Genomic DNA, 24438 nt, shown 5'->3' on the forward strand with positions numbered 1-24438 from the left:
CTCTTATGGAGATGTACAGAAAACCTACCAACACAAAAGCCAATCTGCAGTTTATGAATCAAGGGATAATTCTGACTTTAAGTCTTGTTATTGAAGAACATTTCAAAAGGTTACAGCTGACCAAAAGTGATTCTTCTGGTGGATGTGGGCAAAGCAAATAGAAAAGCTTCTGGAAAAGCATTTGCAATTGTAGATGTCATTAAAAGCATGTGTGATTCATGAGAGGAAGTCAAAATAGCATTATTAATAGAAGTTTGGAATAAGTGGACTCCAACCCTCATAGAAGGCTTTGAGGGGTTCAAGACTTAATGGAAGATGTAACTGCAGACATTACAGAAATAGTAAGAGAACCAAAACTAGAAGTGGAATCTGAAGATATGACTGATTTGCTGCAATTTCATGATAGTATTTTAACAATGAGGAGTGAGTTGCTTTTTATGAATGAGAAAAGAGAGTAGGTTTTTGAGATGGAATCTATTCCTAGTGAAGTTGCTGTTCACAACACTGAAATGACAACAATCGATTTATAAACCTTAAATTACATAAATTAAGTTGATAAAGCAGAGACAGTAAGAAAGGATTATCTCCAATTTTGAAAGAAGTTCTACTGAGATAAAATACCATTAAAGAGCATTTTATGAAACAAAATAATATTTTGAAAAAAGAAATGACCATTGACCTGGCAAATTTCATTGTTGTTTTATTTTAAGAAATTCCTACAGACAGTCCAAGCTTCAACAGCCACCACCCTACTTAGTCAACAGTCATCAACAGGGAGACAACACCATCCACCAGAAGTACAACTTACAGAGGACTCAGCTGATGGTTAGCATATTTTTAGCAAAGTAATTTTTAATTATGTACTTTTTATATTAGACAATGATACTACATTCTAAATAAAATCTACTCTAGTGTAAACATAAGGTTTATATACACTAGGAAATCAAAACCTTTGAGTCATTATATTGTGGTAGTCTGAAATGGAACCCCTGATATCTCTGTGTTGTACCTGTATTAACCTGAGTCCATGTGTTCCATATGAGAGTAATAAATATCAAATACCATGCACTATATAACCTTATTATTTAATTATTTATTTATTTATGCATAGAAGAGCTGAGGCACAGGACAGAGGTGTGTGGATGGGAGATTTCACCAGACAGCATGGGGAACAGAATGGGCGATTGACTGAAATACACTGCTGAGGGGAGCAGCGGGAGAGACAGAAGAGGTCTGCTGTGCCATGTGGGTTGCTCCCTGACCAGCCGGGGATCAAACTCGTGCTGCAGAGGCTGCGGATTGCTTCATAGGTTGCATCCTAAACCCTTGTGCCACCAGGGAGGCCCCCTATGTAACATTATTTTTCACCTCTTGGAGCCAAAGCATGCAAACTCTATTGTGAACAATGCAATAGGTTAATTTTACTGTAAATGTAAATATCCTAACTTCCAGTGACATTCAATGAATACATTCATTCAAGTCTCAGATTTCACAAATTAGTAGTAGTTTTATATACATTTATCAATTTTAAGGTCCAGTAAGTTGCATTTTATTTTTAGAAAATACTATATTTACAGAATGTGCATACAAGATCAATTCTACTTGCAAATCTGCATGTAAAAATGAAAAAGCAAATAAAAAAATAAAAGAACATTGAATTTAGCCAACTGGTGGTTAGGATTGAGCAATAAACTAAAATCAATACAAAAATCACAACACTATTAAAAATTTGAATATGACTAATTTGAATTTTTAAACTTGGTGACTTCAAATATAAACATTATAGCACAAAAGAATAAGAGAATATGGAATCTATTGAATCAAGATGCTTGCCAGCATTTGAACTTCTCTAACATTACCATAGTCTTTTGAGATTAAAGATTCATTAAAAATTGAACTTTATTAGGGATTCTGAATCTCATTTTAGAATTGAATAACATCAGGAATTTGGTTATTGTTACATTTATTCAGTACAGGCTTAAAAGTAGTGTACAATAGGTTTAAAAATTTGTTCCTGATTAAATCAGCAATAAAGCAAAAAATAAATTAAATACAAAAACATTTAGAATTTTAAACACATACTTAGCCCAATAGAAATTGGGCATTACAAATATTCCATATGCTTAGATGAAAATCTAACCCTTAACACCAAACTTCTGAGAATTTATTTTTCTTGGTAAAGTAGAAACTTAAAGAAATGCAGCATTCAAGGGATTTAAAGAGCAACTAGGACATTTTCTAGGTAATCCTTTATATTTTAATCTTGCTTTTTCTGCTTAAAGAGTGTTTTCTATACTTTATTAAGTTGGGTTAACTATAAATAGACATTAAGGTTTTATCTTAAAAATGTGTTCTCTTTTCATCAAAGTTCATAAGGAGAAGGGAAGGAAAATATAAAAAAGGGGAAAATCAAAAGAGAAAATATAGCCAAAAATTAGAATGTACTTTTCATGATTGACTAGTTTAAGAATAATAAAATACAGGGCCTCCCCGATGGCACAGCATGTTGAATGCAGCTCTCTGAAGCTGTATGCCGCCTCTGTAGTGTGGGCTCGATCCCAGCTGGTGAGGATCCCACATGGCGCGGCAGGCCTCTCCTGTCATGCCCACAGCAGTGTATTTCTGTCATTTGCCTATTCTGCTCCTTGTTCTGCCTCTGGTGGGTCCTCTCACACTCCCGTGCCTCTGGCCTGTACCCCAGCTTTTGTATAAAAATAAATCTTAAAAAAATAATAAAATATAAATGCAGTATTCAGTGTGTTTTTTTGAAATTACTGACATATTTATACTATCCCCTATAATAGGCTATGTAAATATTCCATTGGATTCATTTTCAGCTTCATAATTATTGGGATTCAGATGACATCTCATGGAATTGATAACTATGAGTACAAACTATTACAGAAAAATAAATACTTTATAGATATTAGGAAATTTAGAGATTATCTATTCCTTTCCGGTCTTCATATATTCACATATGCATGTCTTCAATAATGATGTACAATTTTTCACATCTATTTTGTGTCAGGTTCTATCTTTAGAACTTGTGTACCTGTAAATTAATCTGGAAAAATAAATAATAAGCAAATTATGTATCAATAAGATGAATGTTATAAGGAGAGAATTGTAACTGGAATGAATACAATATTTAGAACATTTAAAAAGTACAAAGAAACTGTTTGTTATGCTTTTTTTTTGCCCACTGAGCTGAAACATAAGTAATTATTAGGCACTGGTTTAGCAAATCATTGGGATGGTGGGGTTGATTGTGTTGGTAAGTTCTAACTGTAGGTATATCATATGTGAAGATTTATAGTTAAAGTGTTAGCATGTGATAGTGGGGTATCTAGAAGAACCCCACACTTGCATACTCTAAAAGGACCTGGCCATCCATGCACACAAAGGCAAAGCAGACTCTTAGCGTGAAAGAAATTTAATTGAATTAGTGCCTAGAGAGAGAAGAAAAGAAAGGACAATAGTTGGGGATGCCTTCCTCCATGGAGGATGAGCTGGCTACAACCAAGATCCAGCCCTGTCAGCCCTCTTCAATGCCCCAGGCTACATGGAGCATCCAGATTTTATCATCATTGTGGACTTTTGCCCCAAGGACATGCCAGCATTTGTATTCGTTTTAGCTCTCTCCCAGATTTCACCTCATTGTTCTTTTAGTATTTGGTTTTGCCTTTGAATTTTTTTCCTAATTTTTTTTTTTGCAAAAATTAGTAATATTGTTGCAATCTGCCCAGGATGATTCCTATACTGAGAGTGCACTTTAACAGCTTTCTATTCTCAAACAGAGCCTCCTTTTCCTTTTCCATTCTGAATTTTTCTCTATAGATTATTTCACTTGTTTTATGTTCCATACATTTTAGAAAGTAGGTATTTTGTTTAGAATGAAACTAATAGCAACTTCATTTTTTTACATGTATATACATACTTATACATATTTATAAATGTCAATGCAGATCACTGACATTTACATAGTTAAATTAATTCAGTATATTCAGAAATTTGTTAATACTATATTCAAATACAATTTCTACATCTCTAAAGCAGAGAAAATAATTATACCTCAAAGTATTAAATGATATCATGCAACTAATTTGAACTTACAGTGTAGTGATGATACACTAACAATTTGATCAAATCTCCCTGCATACTTCTGATAGCAAATGTAATAATACAAATTCATGCCTGAGTCTAAATGAAAATTGATGCATTTCTTAGATCTGAGGAATAATTTGCAAATATTCCAAGCTCAAGTATACATTCATGGGTATTTCTGTTTTATTACTATAAATTAATTCTTATTTAAGAATTACAAGCAATTCGAAGACAGGAACTTTGCTTTTCTAATTTCAGAAATGTTTATTATCTACAGAACATTTTCAGTAAATATGTGCTATATTTAAATTGCTAATTATTTGATTATCCTTAGTGTTTATCCAAACTGTACAAATTGCAATGTATATGAAGCATAAGCCTTAAAGTATAATGCACTATTTATGACTAAAAACATAATGGTGCAAATTAAGGGCATTTTTTAACTTCTGTTAAAATCAAAATTATCAATAAGATACTCTTAACATGTTTGTTGTATAAACACACACTAGCAAAAAAAGAAATAGCAGAATGGAGTCATTCATAAGGGGTTCCACCAAGACTTATTACCAAACCTATTGATACTTTAACCTCTCCCAAAAATGTAATGTTAAATTAATCACTCTGAAGTTTCTTGATTAGACCTGGTGAGATAATCTGCATGAAAAGATAGATCTGCCTTCCCTTAAAGGAAGGTGGTTTTGTCTATCTTTATTTATTTATTTATTTTTTTGCTAATAACTTTGCCCCATCCTCTTTCAGGCTATGAAAACATTTAATTTGGTGCAATCCCTTGCAGAGCCCTGCTAGATGGGATGCAAAGAAATTCATGAATTGAGACGAATTAGATCTCTAAATTTACATATAATTGTGATTAGACATAGATATTTAAGATATGTGTCACTGATAAAAAAGATTCCATCATTCCCAAATGATAAGGTGCAAAAGACAAATACAGATTCATAGTATCTTTTACTGAGTGATGCTTCCTCTGAGGTATATTATTCAGTTAGTGGCAATATTCTATTTAAAGTTTGACTTTCAAATTCTCAAAATATTTATATATGTTATCCTAAATAATGTCTTTTGGGTAAGAATTTTATTTCATGGGAGGAAATCTTAATACTGGGTGGAAGTTGTTTTTTACATATTTATGTAAACTTCTCCCTGTAAGGGCTTCTGTCTCCCAGGAAAATCTAAGCCCCTTATTTCTTTTCACTAGAGAATGCAAACTAAATCTGTCACATTCTGTCTGCAAGTCTAGAATAATGCATGTGTTTCTGAAATGGATTTATTTCTTCTTACAACAAACAAATAAACTAGATTATTATCTCCCTATCTCCTGTCTCTCTAATCTCACCCATTCAGCTCACTACTGTCAAATCAATTTATCATGACTTTTACCATGGTCATTAAAACACAATACAAAATAATGGGAAAAAAATAATTAGGTCCCTATCAACCCAGGTATAGTCAAATATTCTTTATCAGTACAACATCTATCCTTTGCCATTCGCCTTTCTAAATTTAACCAGTAGGTTTTCCTATTTTTCTCTCCAGTAAAAATGTCTTCAGTACTTTTCACAAACCTTTCCCTTTGCAAAGCAGCAGCAGCAGCTCTCTGCTTTCCTGTGACTATGCAGGCAACTCTTTTTTCCTTTCTCCTTTGCCGAAAAAACTTATCCTTTTAAAATAAAATAATGAAAGTCTTGATATGCTAACTCTAATTTTTATTAAATTTAAGTACTCACTTCCTTGGATTTGAAGCTCTGTGCTATTTGCAGTATTATCCATATATATATGTTGGCTTATGTTTCAATGTTTATCTCCTTTTACTCCCCTTTCTCTGTTTGTATAACTCTACTTTAATATTCCCAAAGTTTAACCTACCTTTCCTTCTTCTATACTATAGCTTTCTGTGTTTACCAAATGTATTATACCAACCCAGTTATATTGAAAACCTGTTTTTAATCATATTTATTTTTCCAAAATATTACAAATTTTGAACATATAACTAAATTAAAAAATCTTATAATGAATATCCATATACCTACCTAAATTTTGTTAACATTTTTATGCCACATTTGCCTTATCAAATATTTATCCATTTATTATCTCTGTATTCATTGATCAATATTTAAAAACTATTCAGTTAAATATACTTTATGTAAAACACCAGAACATGCATGTTATTAACTATTTTTTCAATATTTTAGAACTTTTAGGTAATATTAACACATTGATGTGCAAAAATTTTTTAAACTCAATTCATTTCTTGTTTCTGTTATATACATAATGGGTATTAATGATCAGTAAGTTTCTCCTCTTCAAATGGTAATTTAGGGACATAAGTTCCTTCCATATTCTGCTTCTGCCATTTTCAACAACTGATTGAGTACATGCTCATGTACAAAAGCTGGTAGAGGAATAAATGTGATGTAAAATATTGACTGGAAGGCTTGCTATAGTCTTGGAAATGACCTACATCATTGCTGCTCATATTCCATTGGCTAGAAGTCAATCATATTGTCAGCTATAACTACTGGGTAGGCTAGAATGGATCATGTAATTGTGTGCCCAGAAAGAAGAGGGCTATCAGCTAGCAATCCCAGCTACACTGTCTATTTTTTCTCTTCACCATTCCTAAGTTTCTTTTGTACCTGCCCCTTCTCCACCTTACACACCTCAGAGCCCTAAAGATGTTTATTGATATTCACTGGTTTTTAAAAGTCCTTAACAAGCTAGAAAACATTAATATTATTCTAGAAATTCCCTCGTACCCCTTCTTCTTCAATCCCAAGTTCCACATCTCCAAATACAGCTACTCCTGTAAATATTTTTAATTTTAATGTTTCCTAATCTTGAATTTCATATAAATGCAATCACATATTTTCTGCCCTTTAAGTTTTTGTAAATTAGTATAACATTTTGGTGACTCACCAATATTTTAAATATCAATAGTTCATCCCTTTTAATTGATTAATAGTAATTTGTTTATCCATTTACCTGTTGATAATTCCTGTTTGGGCTATTATAAAAAAAGTTCTGTAAATTGTTACATATAAGTTTTTTTGGCCTTGGAACTTTCAAGAGATAGCTAAACTGTTATTAGACACACAGCTTATAAAAGATATGCCTGGAAAACATAATAAAAAACAATTCCTTTAGAAAGCTATAAAAATATAGAACTAAACCATTGTAAAAGACAGTTTTCACTATTGTTAATTATTACTAAACCTATTTTTTTTTGTAGTTATTTTTCTACTTAACATAATGTTTCACATGCTGGATGACAACCTGGTCTGTTTGGCATTTCTTATGTATATAAAATACTCTTTGATTTTTAGAGCATTTTTATTTAATGTCAACATTTTCAAATAATTTATGTAAGGTGTTCCACACTCAAGTAGTCTTGATACCTGACTTTTAAAGATTCTCAGGGCATGTATGCAGTGCTAATGTGGTTCAGGAATTCAAACATATACCTGTAGATAATTATCTATGCACATTATGATATACCCACCATAAAACAATTTAACTGTGAGAGCAAAATTCATGAATAAATACCAAGGGGGGGGCACATTTAATTTACTCCGTTACACTGGAGTTATGTTAACTACACATATTGCTCAAGAAATCCAACTGTTCCCACCAAGAGAGGATAATAATTTCAATGATGATGCTAGTGACAATCTCATTTCTCTGGAGTAAGCAAGAGACTGAAGAACTGAAAATGCATTTACGTCAGAAAGCCCCAGTATCATTGTCATGTGGGGATCATAGTTGTACATTTAATTAGTTTTTATTTTATAGAAAAACAAATTATATAAAAGAAAACTAAGTATTCCATTTTGTATCTACAGCAAAATACTAAAGCAAAAATGTTTTCATACTGGTTTTAAACTTTTGAAAATACGACTACGCATATATTGATCTCAGTCCATATTAATATGCATTTATTAGAAATGTGAGTATAAAAAAACAATTTTTATTTCATTACTTTAGGTGTATGTACAGGTGTTTTGTTAGAAATGAAAGTAATCATTTAAAAACACTTTTTATTATTTTTTGACTTTTGGCTTATGTACAGATACTTCGGTCTAATTCCTCACCACACATCAACGTAAAATACTTTTGGTACGTGGCACTTACTCATTGTAGAAAAATTGAAACAATTATAGCTATGTGCACCTTTTAATATTTGGCAAGAAAATGAAATATTCCCGATATTCCAAATACCATTATTCACAAATAATGGTAATAAGAATATTATATATCTCTTTAAACACTGTGAGAAATATCAGGACAAGGACATATGTTAAAAACTTAATTGCGGGCCTCCCCTGTGGTGCAGCGGTTGAGCGCTGGGTTGCAAAGCTGCCCGCAGCCTCTGCAGCACCGGTTCGATCCCCGGCTGCTCCCCGGCCACCAGAGGAGGGTCCCGCATGGCGCGCAGACCTCTCCTGCCGCCCGCTGCTCCCCTCAGCAGTGTACTTGGGTCCTTCTGCCTGCTCTACTCCCCGCTCTGGCTCTGGTGAATTCTCTCACCCTCCCGCGCTTCTGACTGTACACAGTGCTTGTATAAATAAATAAAAATAAATCTTTAAAAAAAAAAACTTAATTGAATGCTGATTAATAAATGCTAGTGAGAGTAGTATTTTGAATTGTAATTATTTTTGGCTGGCTATTTTTGTTCATACTTAAGCCTTTAATCATAGAAAGTTGGGGATTTTATGATCCACAAAACAAATCTAGCCAAGAAGAAAGGCTTTAGTACTATGCCTTTTTAATTCTAGATGAAGATCCTTTTGAAAGGAAGCTTATGAATAACATAAGTTCACTTACAAAAACTTAAGCTTTATTGTATCTGATTTGTAAATATATATTTAATTCTCCATATTATACATTATTTTCTAAATTTTATGTGCTATATGATTTCAATAAATCACTATTAATTTGATTTTATAAGAATTTTAAGGGCATTTACTATTCTGTATTATATAGGTAACTAAATGAGGTGTACTGTATTGCAATTATATAAACAAATGGTTTTCGTATGTTATAGTACTCTTTTTTTTTTTAAGATTTATTTATTTATTTATTTATATAAGCACTGGTTATACAGTCAGAAGTGCAGGAGGGCGAGAGAATTCACCAGAGTCATAATGGAGAGCAGAGCAGGCCGACTGACAAAGCACACTGCTGAGGGGAGCAGAGGGCAGCAGGAGAGGTCTACATGCCATGTAGGACCCTCACCAGGTGGCCAGGGTTCAAAACAGCACTGCAGAGGCTGTGGGCAGCTTGCAACCCAGCGCTTAACTGCTGCACCACCGGGGAGGCCCTGTTATAGTATTCTTAATATTTATTTGGACTTTTGTCATTTAAGGTTCTAGTTGAAAGCATTACATATAATTATAATTTCTTTTTTAAGTGGCTTCTTTATAGGAACCTCTACAGGTGACCATTTCCAAGATCTAATTCTGGAGCAGGGGCAGAAATGACTAATGGTTTTATATATTTGTCTGCCTGAGAAATTATAATCATTAAAGTTATTTTAAATAGCTACTTACATTTCAAATAGAAATGTGACTTTTTGATAACTGAGTTAACATTGCTTTATTTCTCCCAAATTAGGAAATAATAGATTTTGTGGAATTTTTACATCAATGTCCCAATTACAAAGCATTAATCACGAAATTGGATTATAATTGTAACCCTCTTATGAATTGTTCCTCAATATTTCTTGGGTTCCTAGGTCATAAGCTCACTTTTTTGGATTAGTTTATTCTTCAACAAATTTTTATTGAGTACTGACTAATTTCTATCACTGTTCTTAGTGACTATAAACTAAATGTCAAGTCTCCCTGGACTTTTCTAGCCTAAACTATATTCAAAAGACTATTAAAAATGCATATAAGTTAGTATAAAATAGCCATGTAATAACTAGTAACAGAGAAATAGAAAGGTGGTTGGGGTATACAAGATGAAGGAACAGTGTTGCTATTTTATAAAGGTTTAATTCAAAGGGAAGTCTGAAAAATTAAATCTGATATACCAATTATTATCTGAAATTCTGTCAGTGTCTTTCTACAATGAAGACTTATTTAACTTACTATAACCAATAAGCATTTTCTAAGTGCAATTTTCGCCAGATATTATATTTTTTTGGCCTTAGAAGAGCAGTGGTTAGCAAATTATGGCTCACAGGTCAAATCGAGCCCATTATCTATTTTGTGAGCTTTTTGTTTTTTATATTATAAAAATAAATCAAATGAGGAATTTCATAGAGAAAATATTCATTATATGCATTATGTGCATCTGTGAAGTTTATTTTTTAATGTCCATACTATTGTAATGTACCTCTCATTTGCTTACCTATTGTATATAGCTACTTCTACTCTGCAATGACCATATGGTTGTAACAAAGAGACACATAAGGGGACCCACAAGACTATATTTTTTACTATCCATCCCTTTGTAGAAAAAGGTTTTTCAACCTCAACTATAGAAGAAAATCAATCCCAATACACTATTTCTAGGAAATTTGTGATTCCAAATATCATATTCCCTTAACACAATTCTAGGCAATGGCAGCCAGGGTGGGCAGAGTCTATGTGCATGTTAAGAGTGTCCTACCAAATCCAAACTCCTGTTTTACCTGCTTATCTGCCTAAGAACATTCTTTGAATTACTGAGAGCACATCAAATCGTATGAATCTTGCATAGGAGGCCTAGTAGTGTAATTATAGGATTGGGGTTAAATCGCCTGTAGCAACCTCAATCAATTTGACATGGAAGTGTGGTTCACTGCTATTTCACTTCCAGAATTACCATGTTTCTTTTCATATTCCACTTACATCTTTTTTTCACCAATTTCCTCTTTCCATTATCCAAATATTTTTTTTTTTTTTTTTGAAAATGATGGTGGATTTAATAGGCGATAAAAATGCAACCTAAAGCTGGTGCATGAGCTCAATAACATATGATCAAAGACCAATCAGTTACAGAATTTGAAGAAGTGATATATTTAGCGACTGGTCCTAATGCGCATTTGTTATTTAAGCAGTATTTGTGTTCTGAAGAAATAGTGGCAAAGTTCATACTTTATGCAATGACAATTAATATATTGTGGTAACTACAATTTGAAACCTGTTGTTGGGAGGCTAGTGTTATTTAACTAAACTGTGGTAACTGTAATCATACATATCAGAACAATGTTAGCAATAATTGTTTGTAATTGTAGAAAAACTGTGTAATTATGCTGCTGAATACTGAGAAATAGTGTTAGAATGTTAGGGTATGAGGTTGATGACTATTGCAAATCATTCTTGTAGACACAGTCTTTTTCTCCTTATAGTAGGGCAGCAGGCAAGCAGAGAGCAGCAGGCCCTCTGATTTGGATGAAAGCATTTATGAGGTCATTTTGCTCCAAAGAAAGTAAGCAAAGAATTAAAAACTGAGAAACTTTGCAAGTGATATTCTTTGATGTAAAACTGAGATAATAATTATGGCATCATTACATTGTTCTGCTTATCAACTTATACATAACTGTGAATAATAAATGGAGTCCAGTTGGTTAAAAACTTCCCTTATATAACTGGTGGCATGTCAAGTCCACAGTAAGTGGTGACTCTTGCCCTAGAGAATATACTAGACAGGACAAGGAGAATTAAAACCATATTATGTATACATATTTGCTTTTCCTCCTTGTTGATATTATTGAATATACTTTAATGAATTTTATTCAAGTCTGATCAAATACTTCTGTATCTCATATGAACTCAAAGTAAATTTTCTTAATATGGCAAATAATAACATAGTTATGAAAAAATATAAAGGAGGACCTCCCTGGTGGTGCAGGTGGGAACAGAGGGTGAATTCTCTCACCCTCCCGCACATCTGGCCTATACCCTGGTTCTTGTATAAAAATAAATAAATCTTTTAAAAAAAATATATATATAATATCTATATATACAAAGGAGAGAAAAGCTTTAATTCTTAAATGTAAAATTAAAACTTAATTTCTTTGAGATTTTTATTGAATAATTTTATAATAGAGCATATGTTATGGAATTTTAATATTTAAATGTGCCTTGAATTTTCATATGTTTAAAATTAAGAAATTCTCTAATTTTAGAGATAATCTTCTGGTATTTTTCTCTTTGTATTTGAAGGATCATTTTATCTTGATTTTTCCTCATCATTCTACATCATTATCAGTATTGTTGAAAGGCTGAGATAGAAAGTGAAATAGGTGGAATTAACCATCTTGACCTGATTTTTACATTCTTATCTTGAACTGGACAAGCTGCAATATCAAGAACTTTTAAGGAAGAGCTTTTTAAATTCCAATCCCACAACTGAGCATTTAGTTCAATAGTAATCACATGGCTTTAAGAGAATGATTCATTTACAACTCTGTGCCAGAGAAACCTGAGCATTTCTAATTAAGCTGAAATAACTTTAAAATACTCTAACTTTTTCTGAAGAAACAAAATATATATAAAAAAAAAAAGGAAGCTTATTCTTTCATCTTTGCCCTTTAAGTACTGCCTCAGTAACTCCATTCAGTCACTTCCGTTCCACTTCACTACTTTTTCTTTGAACTTGAAGTATATCATTGGACACCGCCAATTCAAGGTTATCAGTTTGCACAAAGATATAGAAACAACTCAAAACAACAAATAACATCATGTCAGTCAAACCCTGTTTGATTTTCAATCACAAAGTACCGTCCTTTAGAATATATATCTATTTACTGGTTTACTTGAAGATATTTTAGAGGAGAATCATACTTCCATTAGGTTCTCAGAGGAAGAACTAAGAAAAGTAAAAATGTCTGCTTCCTTAACAATTTTAGAATCAGGAAAGCTCCTTGTTGTTAAAGTCTCGTTGCTTATATCCTTCCCAGTGAGTTCTTAGACAAGAGTCATTCAGATCCTGAAAACTAGGTTCCTTAATGAAGAGTAAAATTTGCCTCTGCAAGGTGAAAAGTGAATCATCTGTCAATGAAGTTGCCTTTCATAGCCTATCTTCACTGAAAGAAACAACTATTCATGATTGTCTTGACTATAGTCATTTCTAATATTTATTTTGAGGATGCACCAAGATTAAAATTTGCAGGTTTTTTTTTTAATTTGTATTATTATTATATATTTGATCTTTGACCCATTCCTGGCACACAGTTCTTAAAACCCTTGGGATTCCCTGTGATGGGAGTTCTAAAGTTTTTATGGAACCTAAGGGGAACCAATCAGGTGATTAGGAGTTTAGAGCTTCTAGTAAACCCCTCCTCAACCTTCAAATAGAAAGAAGGACTGGAAATTGATTCAATCTTGAATTGCCACAGATTTAATCAATCATAATATGTAATGAAGAGTCCATAAAACACAAACACACATATACACACATAGGGTGAGGAGAGCATTTAGGAGATCTGGGGAGACTGGCACATTAGAGCAGAGCATGGAGTCTAGAGGCTACTTTCCCATCCTTGACCTAAGTATCACTTCCATCTGAATGTTCATCTGTGTACTTTACGTATCCTTTAATAATGCACTGGCAATCAAACAAGAAAAATGTTTCTCTGAGTTCTGTGAGTGGCTGTAGCATATTGATCAAGGTTGCAGAGAGGCTTGTGGGAACCTCTGAGTTTACAGTCAGATGGTCAAGGCAAAGGTAATTATTTAGCCTTTCAAACAGTATCTGAAGTGGAAGAGGTGGCAATCTTAAAAAACTAAGCCCTTAATCTTGAACCTGATGCTATCTCCAGGTAGATAGTGTCAGAATTGAATTCAATTTTAGGAAGATCAGTTAGTGATTAGATCATTGTTTGTTGATGTGTGAGGAAACCTACCCCTACTACACACACAAGCTCGCGCGCACACACACACACACACACACACACACACACACACACACACACACTGGAACTGGGTCACAGGAACTTAATAGATTATAGTTCAAATTATTCCTAACTTAGTCTTAATCACTTTACTTTGCCTTTTAGTAATCAGAATATTTGCCCACATTAATGTACTTTCTGAAGATTTTTAAGTGAATGAAGATTTATACAATAATGCATGATGACTAAATAGTCACCATGCCATAAATTTTTAGTACTCAGTACATTCTTTTTCATTGCTCTTTCTGGTGAATGTGTAGCAAATAATAAGTACATCCTTTCTCTAAATTAAGTTTTCTTTTGCAGACCCGAAGGAGAGTAAATGTATATTTGTGCCTTGAATGCAAGGGTTCTCTTAAATTACTTCTATGATAGAGCCTCATAGAGAATAAGAAATAAAAAAACAAATAGAGATAAAGTAGCAATCAGTATATTATCATTTACTGTGGCACTTAGTAAACATCAGTAGATCGCAAAAGCCTCTAATTAATATATATATTTCAAAGAGTGGGTGCTCATTTAGAAAAGGCATAATTATATTCTCCAAGAGTTTGTAGGTTAGGCGGATCAATGGGACCTCACTTTCTTTTACTACACATCTGAAAAGACATTTCACTGAGTTGTATTTCTGCTGTCCCTTTGGTAATACTAGAATTAGAACACAATTGTCATGGTAACTATTTTTCCTTTCAGTCACTGGCACCCATATTTTCAATAAAGATTAGAAAACCTCTGAAAAATATTATATGGAAAGTGGGTATCAGAATATTGGATATTTTAATAATATAAAACATATTTAATGTGAAAATGTCAAATGAACATTTATTAAGAAAATTCATAAACTTGTAATTATGTTTAATATGCATGTTCTTCTGCTATAGTTATTTTAATATTTGAGTATTTTGTTGCAAAGAAAGGAGCTAAGTAATAATGGTGGACATATTAACTTTAATTTTGGGCACTCTTAAGCCATCTAAGATGTCTCTTTCTTTTAATACCAGCACCAGAAGCTGCTTTTAAAAAATAGTGAATTAGTATTTTAATTATAGAGCTAAGACATTTATGGTTAAATATTTAAAATAGAAGGTTACAAGTGAAAATTTAACTTCCTCCATTTCCTAATTTTAATGTTTTAGCACACACAAACACAAAATGATTGTTCTAGTTGAGTTCAATTAATGTATTTTTTTTCCTGGTTATTCTCTCACTGTCAGTTCTTGCTGATTTTAGCTGCCCAAGATCATTTTAATTGAGGATTTGTAAAAAGTCTTGGAAGTCGAGTAACTGAGCTTATGAATATTGCATTAAACTTGTAGTAAAAAGGCTTTGTGAGAAGACCTGAGGGTCTTTCTGGAGAGTTGAATAAAAGAGCTTGATCTCCTTTATAGGAGATTTTGTAACATCTATTTTGTCAGTTCAGAAAACTTAATTTTTCCTGTTCCATCTTCAAGAAAAGTAAAGTTGCTATTTGAATTGCAAATAATGGAGTAAGTTCTGCCATCTATGATGTCAAAATAGCATGTATAAGTATCAATTCCTATTGCTTTCCCTATAGCATATTTGCTTCAGTAATATCTCCTACTACTAAACATCAAATTATTTTAATATCATTAAATTCCATTGTAACGATAATTTATTGTAATGATAACAATAGTAGCTTTATAATAATTTATATTCCATAGTTGTATGGAAATTTACTCATATTTAATATAAAAAGGATTTACTACATCTAACTCAGTTTCTTTAGTATTACTGCTTATTACCTTTGAATAAAAATTGAGCATAACTTATATATTATTTTTACTTCAATTAACAAAAATTCTCCTGCCTATGTTTATATTGCTTAGTTCATTGCTGCTTAAATTCTAAAGAGTGAATGAGTCCCCAAAAAGTGATTTTCCCTAGTTTTCAACCTTTTATTATATTACAAGTAAAAATATCTTTCGGTGCTTAAGTAAAAGTACATTAGAATGTTGACTTCTACATTGTAGGAATAGTTACTCACTGAGGTTGAAGTGAAAATGAAGATATGATCAAACACTGAAGTAATCTCAGTATTTGTTAACTTTTATCATGTAAACATTTGTGAACTTAAGGAAGACATTTTCAATGTAAGTTATTTAACTGAATCCAGTGAATCATATAAAATTTAGTTTGTACTTTCAATTTCTACTTTATTAGTTAATTTATTGTATTTCTTGAATTTATATATAGCATTTTTGAGAAAGATAGCTAATTTATTTAGATTGTAATATGATCGATGAAGATAGATCATTATTTTTCTCTAACATCTATTCCACAGATACATTTTCAAAAAGCAAGTTAAAAAAGGCAAAGCATACATTGGTTTATATATTTTAAGTTTGACTTTAAAATCTATTATTTTGAAAAACAAACTTAAAGAGAAAAATGGTAAAAATATTAAATTAGTTTTATTTTTAGAATCATACCAGTAACATACAGAGCTTAATTTTTTTTAAAAAGCTCATAATTGTCATGATAGGATTATACACACACATATGTATGTATTTATAATTGCTAAGAGTGATAGAATGAAATTATAAAATCTACTGTCAGAATTATTTCCTTTCCAGCAATCTATTGAACTGATAATTTACCATAAGACTATTAGGTAATTCAAACAAACTGAACATTTGTCTCTATTTAGGTCATTAAAGTGTCTGCCATGGAAAGAAAAGGAAATAGTTGAATTGCAACTCCCTTTGTTTATCTGCCATGTTCTGTTTGAGAAAAATGAATATGACAAGATTGTTTTCACATCCTAGTGTGTGCTCTGCCTTGAGCAGGTAATATGTTGCATTAGTAGTAAATCATGACTATTTGATTTTATGTTTTATCAGGAGCTACAACCATAGAGAAATATGACCTGAGAACAAATCTGTGGATCCAAGCTGGGATGATGAATGGCAGGAGATTGCAGTTTGGTGTGGCTGTTATTGATGACAAACTCTTTGTAATTGGAGGTCGAGATGGCTTAAAGACACTGAACACTGTTGAATGTTACAATCCCAAAACCAAGACTTGGACTGTGTTACCGCCAATGTCAACACATAGACACGGTCTAGGTAAGTGTTCTTAGTTTATTCATGTTCATTTTAGAAACATGTTTATTGATAATGAAATGTATGTTAAAATGGAGAGCTGCTCCCATCAATTATCAGGAAATGTATGTAAATTGTGAGTTCATTTGGTGCATATATTTTAAGTTTTAACCATTCCTTGTGTTGATCAATGCATCAAACTATTGAGATGCAAACGATAACAAAATGAGTAGACCTCAAGCTCTCATCACAGTTTTCACAATATGACATTCATGCAATCTGTAAAATTGAGTCTGAAAAAAAAGACAAGAAACAAAAAACAGGAATATCATGGAGAGACCAGAGTAATGTTTTCAGAGGATGAAACAGTTAATGTGGATAGAGGAAACCTTAATTAAGGCCACTCACTTTCTCATTACTGATTAGAAAAGTCTGAGAGTATCTAAGAACATAATTGATTCCACCTTGAAAATTTTTTTTTTTTTTTTTGAAATTTCCTTTCCTTTTATTTCTTTTTTTTTTTAAATATTAAATTTTATTTTATATTCCCCCATACAATTGCAAACGCCCCATTCTGACCCCAATCCTTCCCCTCCCGCCCCACCCCCAAAAAGTGTCTCTGGTTCATAGTTTTTTGTTGATTTTGATTTTCACTTTCTTATATTCATTTTCCTGGTCCTTATTTAAGTTTTCTAGATTCCTGCTATGAGTGAGACCATCCGGTATTTTTCTTTTTCTTTTTGGCTTATTTCGCTGAGCATGATCCCTTCCAGTGCCATCCATGTTGCTGCAAATTGCATGTGTTTATCTTTTTTGAATGCTGAGTAATATTCCATGGTATATATGTACCACTTCTTGATCCAGTCATCTATTTTTGGGCATTTGGGTTGTTTCCAAGCTTAGCTATTGTAAACAGTGCTGCTATAAACATAGGGAGTGCAGGTGCTCTTTGGAATTGATGTTTCTGTGTCCTTTGGGTAAATACCTAGGAGTGGAATTGCTGGATCATATGGAAGCTCTATGTTTAGTAGGTCCAGAAATCTCCACACAGCTCTCCATAGTGGTTGGACCAGTTTGCACTCCCACCAACAGTGCACAAGAGTTCCTTTTCTCCACATCCTCGCCAACATTTGTTGTTGCTAGTTTTTTAATATGTGCCATTCTCACTGGTGTGAGATGGTATCTCATGGTAGTTTTGATTTGCATTTCCCTGATTACAAGTGATGTTGAACATTTTTTCATATGTCTGTTGGCCATTTGCATTTCCTCTTCAGAGAAGTTTCTTTTTAGCTCTTCTGCCCATTTTTTGACTGGATTATTTTCTTTGTTGTTGCTGAGTCTCATCAGCTCTTTGCAGATTTTTGTGATCAGTCCTTTATCATTAGTGTTGGGTGCAAAAATGTTCTCCCAGTTGGTGGGGTTTCTCTTTGTTTTTGTTATTGTCTCTTTTGCTGTGCAGAAGCTCTTTAATTTGATGTAGTCCCAGCTGTTTATCTTTCTCTTCACTATCACTGCTTTGGGTGATGTGTCTGTAAAGATGTCTTTGATGTGCAAATCCGTAGTGTTTCGCCTATATTTCCTTCTATGTATTTTATGGTTTCAGGTCTTATGTCTAGTTCTTTAATCCATTTTGAGTTGATTTTTGTGTATGGTGTGAGGTAGTGGTCAAGCTTCATTCTTTTGCATGTAGCGACCCAGTTTTCCAGCACCATTTATTGAACAAACTTTCTTTGCTCCAATGCATAGTCTTTGCTCCTTTGTCAAAGATTAGTTGACCATAAATCTGTGGGTTTATTTCTGGATTTTCTATTCGATTCCATTGGTCTGTATGTCTGTTCTTGTTCCAATACCATGCAGTTTTGATGATTATGGCTTTGTAGTATAGTTTGAAGTCTGGGAGTGTGATGCCTCCATTTCCTTCTTTTTTTTTCAGTAGAGCTTTGGCTATTCGGGTTTTTGGTGATTCCATATGAATTTCATCAATAATTGTTCTATTTCTTTGAAGAATGCCATTGAGATTTTGATTGGAATAGCATTGAATCTGTATATTGCTTTTGGTAGGATGGCCATTTTAATAATGTTATTCTTCCAATCCATGAGCAGGGGATGTCTTTCCATTTCTTTGTGTCTTCTTCTATTTTCTTTTAACAGTGTTTTATAGTTTTCTTTGTATAGGTCCTTTACCTCTTTTGTTAGATTTATTCCCAATATTTGATTTTTTTTGTTTCGATAATAAAAGGGGTGGTTTTTTTGATTTCTTCTTCTTCAGATTTATTGTTTGTGTATAGGAAGGCTACTGACTTTTGCGTGTTGATTTTGTATCCTGCCACTTTACTGAATTGATTGATGAGTTGAATTAGTTTTTCTGTGGAGATTTTGGGTTCTCTATGTATATTATCATATCATCTGCAAATAGTGATAGTTTGACTTCTTCTTTTCCTATTTGGATTCCTTGGATGTCTTTTCTTGTCTTATTGCTCTGGCTAGGACTTCCAGTATTATATTGAAAAGCAGTGGTGAGAGTGGACATCCTTGTCTTGTTCCAGATCTTAATGGAATTGCTTTCAGCTTTTCACCATTGAGAATGATACTGGCTGTTGGCTTGTCATAGATGGCCTTTATGATGTTGAGGTATGTTCCTTGTATCCCAAGAATTTCAAGGGCTTTTATCATGAATGGGTGTTGCACTTTGTCGAAAGCTTTCTCAGCATCTATTGATATTATCATATGGTTTTTATATTTCTTTTTGTTGATGTGTTGGATAACGTTGATTGATTTTCGGATGTTAAACATCCTTGTGCCCCTGGAATGAATCAACTTGGTCGTGGTGAATTATCTTATGGATACATTGTTGGATTCTGATAGCTAAAATTTTATTGAGGATTTTTGCATCAGTGTTCATTAGGGAGATTGGCCTATAGTTTTCCTTTTTTGTGTTGTCCTTATTCGTTTTGGTATTAGTGTAATATTGGCTTCATAGAACGTGTTTGGTATTGTCCCTTCCTTCTCAATTTTTTGGAAGAGTTTGTGAAGGATAGGCACTAATTCGTCTCTGAATGTTTGGTAGAATTCATTTGTAAATCCATCAGGTCCTGGGCTTTGTTTTTGGGGAGGTTTAATTACCATTTCAATTTCGCTGCTTGTAATTGGTCTGTTTAGGTGTTCTATTTCTTCTTATCTAGCTTTGGGTGATTGTAGAGTTGTAGGAATTTGTCCATCTCCTCTAGATTGTTGAACTTGTTTCCATATAACTGTTCATAGTAGTTACTGATTATTCTTTGATTTCTGCTGTGTCCGTTGTGATTTCTCCTCTTTCATTTATGATTCTGTGTATTTGTGCTTTCTCCCTTTTTTCCTTTGTGAGCCTGGCTAGGGTTTTGTCTATTTTATTTATTTTTTCAAAGAACCAGCTCTTGGTTTCATTGATCTTTTGGATTGTTTTTTTAGTTTCAATTTCATTTATTTCTGCTTTGTTTTATTATTTCTTTTCTTCTACTGGTTCTGGGGTTTTTTTGTTGTTCTTTTTCTAGATCTTTGAGCTTCGAGATTAGGTTGTTTCTTTGAGTTCTTTCTTGTTTTTGATGTGAGCTTCTATTGCCTAATATTTTCCTCTTATTACTGCTTTTGCTGCATCCCATACATTCGGATATTGGTGTCCTCCTTGTCATTCAATTCAAAGAATTTTTTAATTTCTTCTTTGATCTCCTCGTTAGTCCAGTGGTCTTCCAGTAGTGTGGCTTTAATCTCCATGAGGTAGGATAGTTCCTTGCCTTCTTTTATATTTATTTCTAGTTTGATGCTTTCGTGGTCAGAAAAGATGGTTGGTATGATTTCAATCTTGGTGTATCTGTTGATGTTTGTCTTGTGCCCCAGTATGTGATCGATCCTGGAGAATGATCCGTGTGCGCTTGAGAAAAATGTGTACTCCGTTTTTTTGGGTTTAGTGTTCTATAGATGTCTGTTAAGCCCAAATGCTCTAGGTCCTTATTTAGAGCTTTAGTTTCTTTACTTTTTTTTGTCTTGTTGATCTATCCATTGTTGATAGTGGTGTGTTGAAGTCTCCACTACATATGTGTTTTTCTCTGATGTCTGTTTTCAGAGAGGAAACAGTTGTCTGATATATTTTGGTGCTCTTTCGTTTGGTGAGTATATGTTAATGAGTGTTATTTCTTCTTGAAGTATTGTCCCCTTATCATAATGTAGTGACCATTGGGGTCTCTTTTTATTTTTTTGAGTTTGAAGTCTGTTTTATCTGATATAAGTATAGCTGTTCCTGCTTTCTTTTTTGGCCCATTTGCTTGTAGGATTGTTTTCCATCCTTTGACTTTGAGCCTATTTTTATCTTTTGTAGCTAAATGTGTTTCCTGGAGACAGCAAAAGGTTGGGTTTTGTTTCTTAATCCAGGCTGCAACTCTGTGTCTTTTTATTGAAGAGTTTAGTCCATTTACATTTAGAGTTAATATTGATATGTTAGCATCTGTATTTGCCATTATGTTTGTCTTTCCTTTGATTTTATTTATTTATTCTTTTATAATTTTTTTTTTTTGTCTTCTTTCGTTGTTATTCGTCCTCTGAGGTTCTGGCTTTAGGATTCCTTGTAGTATTTTTTGGAGTGGGGGTTTAGTCGCAATGAAATTCCGGAGTTTCTCTTTGTCTGGGAAGGTCATATTCTTTCTTCATGGAGGAAAGAGAGCTTTGCGGGATAGAGTATTCTTGGTTGGCATCTGTTTTCTTGGAGTCTGTTGACTATGTCCTCCACTCTCTCCTTGCCCGTAGTGTTTCTTCAGAGAAGTCTGATGTCAGCCTGATTGGTTTCCTTTGAATGTTATCTGTTTCTTCCCTCTTGTCAGCTTCATTATTTTTTTCCTTGTCCTGGATTCTTGGGAGCTTTACTATTATGTGTCTTGCTGTGTTTTTCCTTTCGTCGTGGAAGTTTGGTGTTCTTCTTGCTTTTGTATATCAATTTTCAGCTCCTTCTTCTCATTTGGGAAGTTCTCTTCAATTATATCCATGAATATTTTCTCTGTTCCTACATCTCTCTCTCTCCTTCTGGAATTCCTATAACTCTTATATTTCCTTTCCTCATGGAGTCAGATAGTTTCCCGAAGTCTTTCTTCATTCTTTTTCCTTCGTACTTCTCTTTCCTTTTCTGTTTTGGTTCTTTTTATTTCTGTGTCTCAAGATTACTTATTCGTTCTTCCATTTCATCTATTCTGCTTTCATTGCTTTTCCCAGAGTTCTTTAGTTCCTCCATTAATTCTTTGATCTCCTGCATTTCTCTTACTTCCCTCTTTAGGGACTCAATTTCCTTCTTCTGATCTATCACTTTTTTAATCATGGCAATTTTAAATTCTCTTTCTGGAAGGCTCAGAAGTTCTTCCAAGTTGCTGTCGTTGCAATCTGGGAGTGGTTTTCTTTTTGTGGTGTGCTTCTTTCCTGAGGAGTTTTAGGTTGCGTGTGGTTCTCTTACTCCCTACTGTCTGTTTTCTAATTTGTCGTATGCGTTGGGACACTGTGTTGCTCGGACTGACTGACATCTTGGTGAACTTCTCCGCTCCCCTCTGGCTCTTCCAGGAGCCATCTCTGTCTTCTGGGGAGCTTTCTGCTGGTTTTAGGCAGTTTTTACTGAAGAAATGTCCCTGTTCTCAAATGGCGAAGCGGGATGCAGTCCCTGCGCCTCCGGTTTCAGGCACACTCTTCTGCGCACCCGGTCTGCCCGGACGTGGGTGCCTGCTCCCTCTGTGGGCTCAGACTGCTGGTCGGAAGGGCCTGGCGTGGATAACTTCCCAGCTGGCCACTGGGTCCTCCAGAAACCTTCTGCCCTTTTCAAGCAGTCTTAAGAAATGTTCCTGTTTTATGGGTGTTAGTGACTTTTTTTTTCCTGGTCGCTAGGTGGCGCCAGAGATCTCTCCTATTGTCCTTGGGGGGCTGTTTTTTCGCCTCCCCCCACCCCGTGGGACAGAGACAGAGCGGGAATGGTAGGGTAACCTCAACAGCTTTGGGTGCTGTGTCTGCCTTGTGCCCCACCGTCGTGGAGAACCACGCCCCGAATTTTCGTGCCCCGGGTCTCAGTTCAAAGCCCTCAGTTCCAGGACGCGGGCTGTAGCCCAGTTCAGTGGCGCGGGAATGGCGCCTTTTGCACAGCTCCCGTGCCTGGGCGCCTGGTTCCTGCTCACTCAGGGAGGGACCTTCACCTCAGTGAGGACCTCCGCGCGTCTCCCCGCAAGCCTAGGTCGTCTCCCCGCAAGCCTAGGTCGCAGGCGCGGGGACCTGGGCAGCCGCGATCCGGTCTGCACTTGCTTTTCAAGCGCCGAGCGCGCCGCGTTTCCGCGCGCAGCTTACCGGCAGCCCGGGCTGTGTGCGCGTCTCCCGGGGTCTTTGTTTTCTCTAATGGCGCCCGGAGCCGTTCGCTCACCGCCGCGGCGGATCCTGCAGGGTTCGCCTCAGCTCCCGTTCACGGGTGTGGTGGCTGCAATAGTTCCTTTCCACGCACAGTCCCGCTTGCTGCGTCGTTGTTCTTGTGGGCGTTTTGGTTTGTTGTTTTCCTCTCTGCCGGTCGGAGAGTGCCGCCTCTGTGGGCGGGGGAGGGGAGCAGGGTCTGCGCTTCCCTCCCTTCTGGTCCTCTTTATGGCCACTTTCTTCTTCGGGCAGTTCGCTGGCGTCACCCGTTTATCTTCTGTGTCCCAGTTCTCACTGGGACCTGCCGCTTTTCCTCCCTATTCACTTTTTTTAATGGGAGATCTTACTCTCAGCGTCTCCTCGCCGCCATGTTGCTCCGCCCCTTTCCCACCTTGAAAATTTTATGGACAGCAGAGAATACAAATTTATAGAAGGTGATAAAACAGCTGGCACCAGTGTCAATATAACAATATTCAATTGATTCAACCACAGAGTAACTGTAGATTGAGAACTTGTATCTGGATTCAGAAGATTCTGACTGTGAGTATTGAATCTACCACTTATATTTACATGATTTGAATATTTAACTATGAGTCTCCATTTCCTGATTACAAATAATTCAAGGTTAAATGATAAAAACCTAATGATAATAATGAATATGAATCATTTTTGAAATTATGAAGTCTTGTGCAAAATACTTGGGAGAGAGTTAATCAAGCTTAACAGTTCCTGAAATTTGTACTTCAAATAATAAAAAATGGATAAAGTTTTCAGCTTATTATACTTAATTGTCCCCTCAAAGTATCAACTTAAATATGAAGGGAGAAAACAGCACCTTCAGACATTATTCGTTCTGCTAATCTCAGTAAGACTGTGCATTTTCAAAACCTACTCTCTCAAACCTGTGATTGGGGAAAAAAGGAGTTTCTCAAGAAGAACAAGTATTCTAGTGTCAGAATGCAAGATCACCTT

At 34.5% G+C, this 24438-nt stretch overlaps 1 protein-coding gene across 1 annotated transcript in view; it reads left to right on the top strand.

Moving 5' to 3' along the window:
- Nucleotides 1–24438, top strand: part of KLHL1 (kelch like family member 1) — a 252037-nt gene that overhangs the window by 178760 nt on the left and 48839 nt on the right. Inside the window, exon 7 of the mRNA XM_037528954.2 lies at nt 16867–17091. Coding sequence (XP_037384851.1) covers nt 16867–17091 — 225 coding nt within the window. The remainder of the gene's footprint in view (nt 1–16866; nt 17092–24438) is intronic.

This window comes from Talpa occidentalis, unplaced genomic scaffold, assembly GCF_014898055.3.
Source record: "Talpa occidentalis isolate TD23 unplaced genomic scaffold, MPIMG_talOcc4v2.1 talOcc4.5, whole genome shotgun sequence".
In the NCBI taxonomy this organism is placed as follows: domain Eukaryota; kingdom Metazoa; phylum Chordata; class Mammalia; order Eulipotyphla; family Talpidae; genus Talpa; species Talpa occidentalis.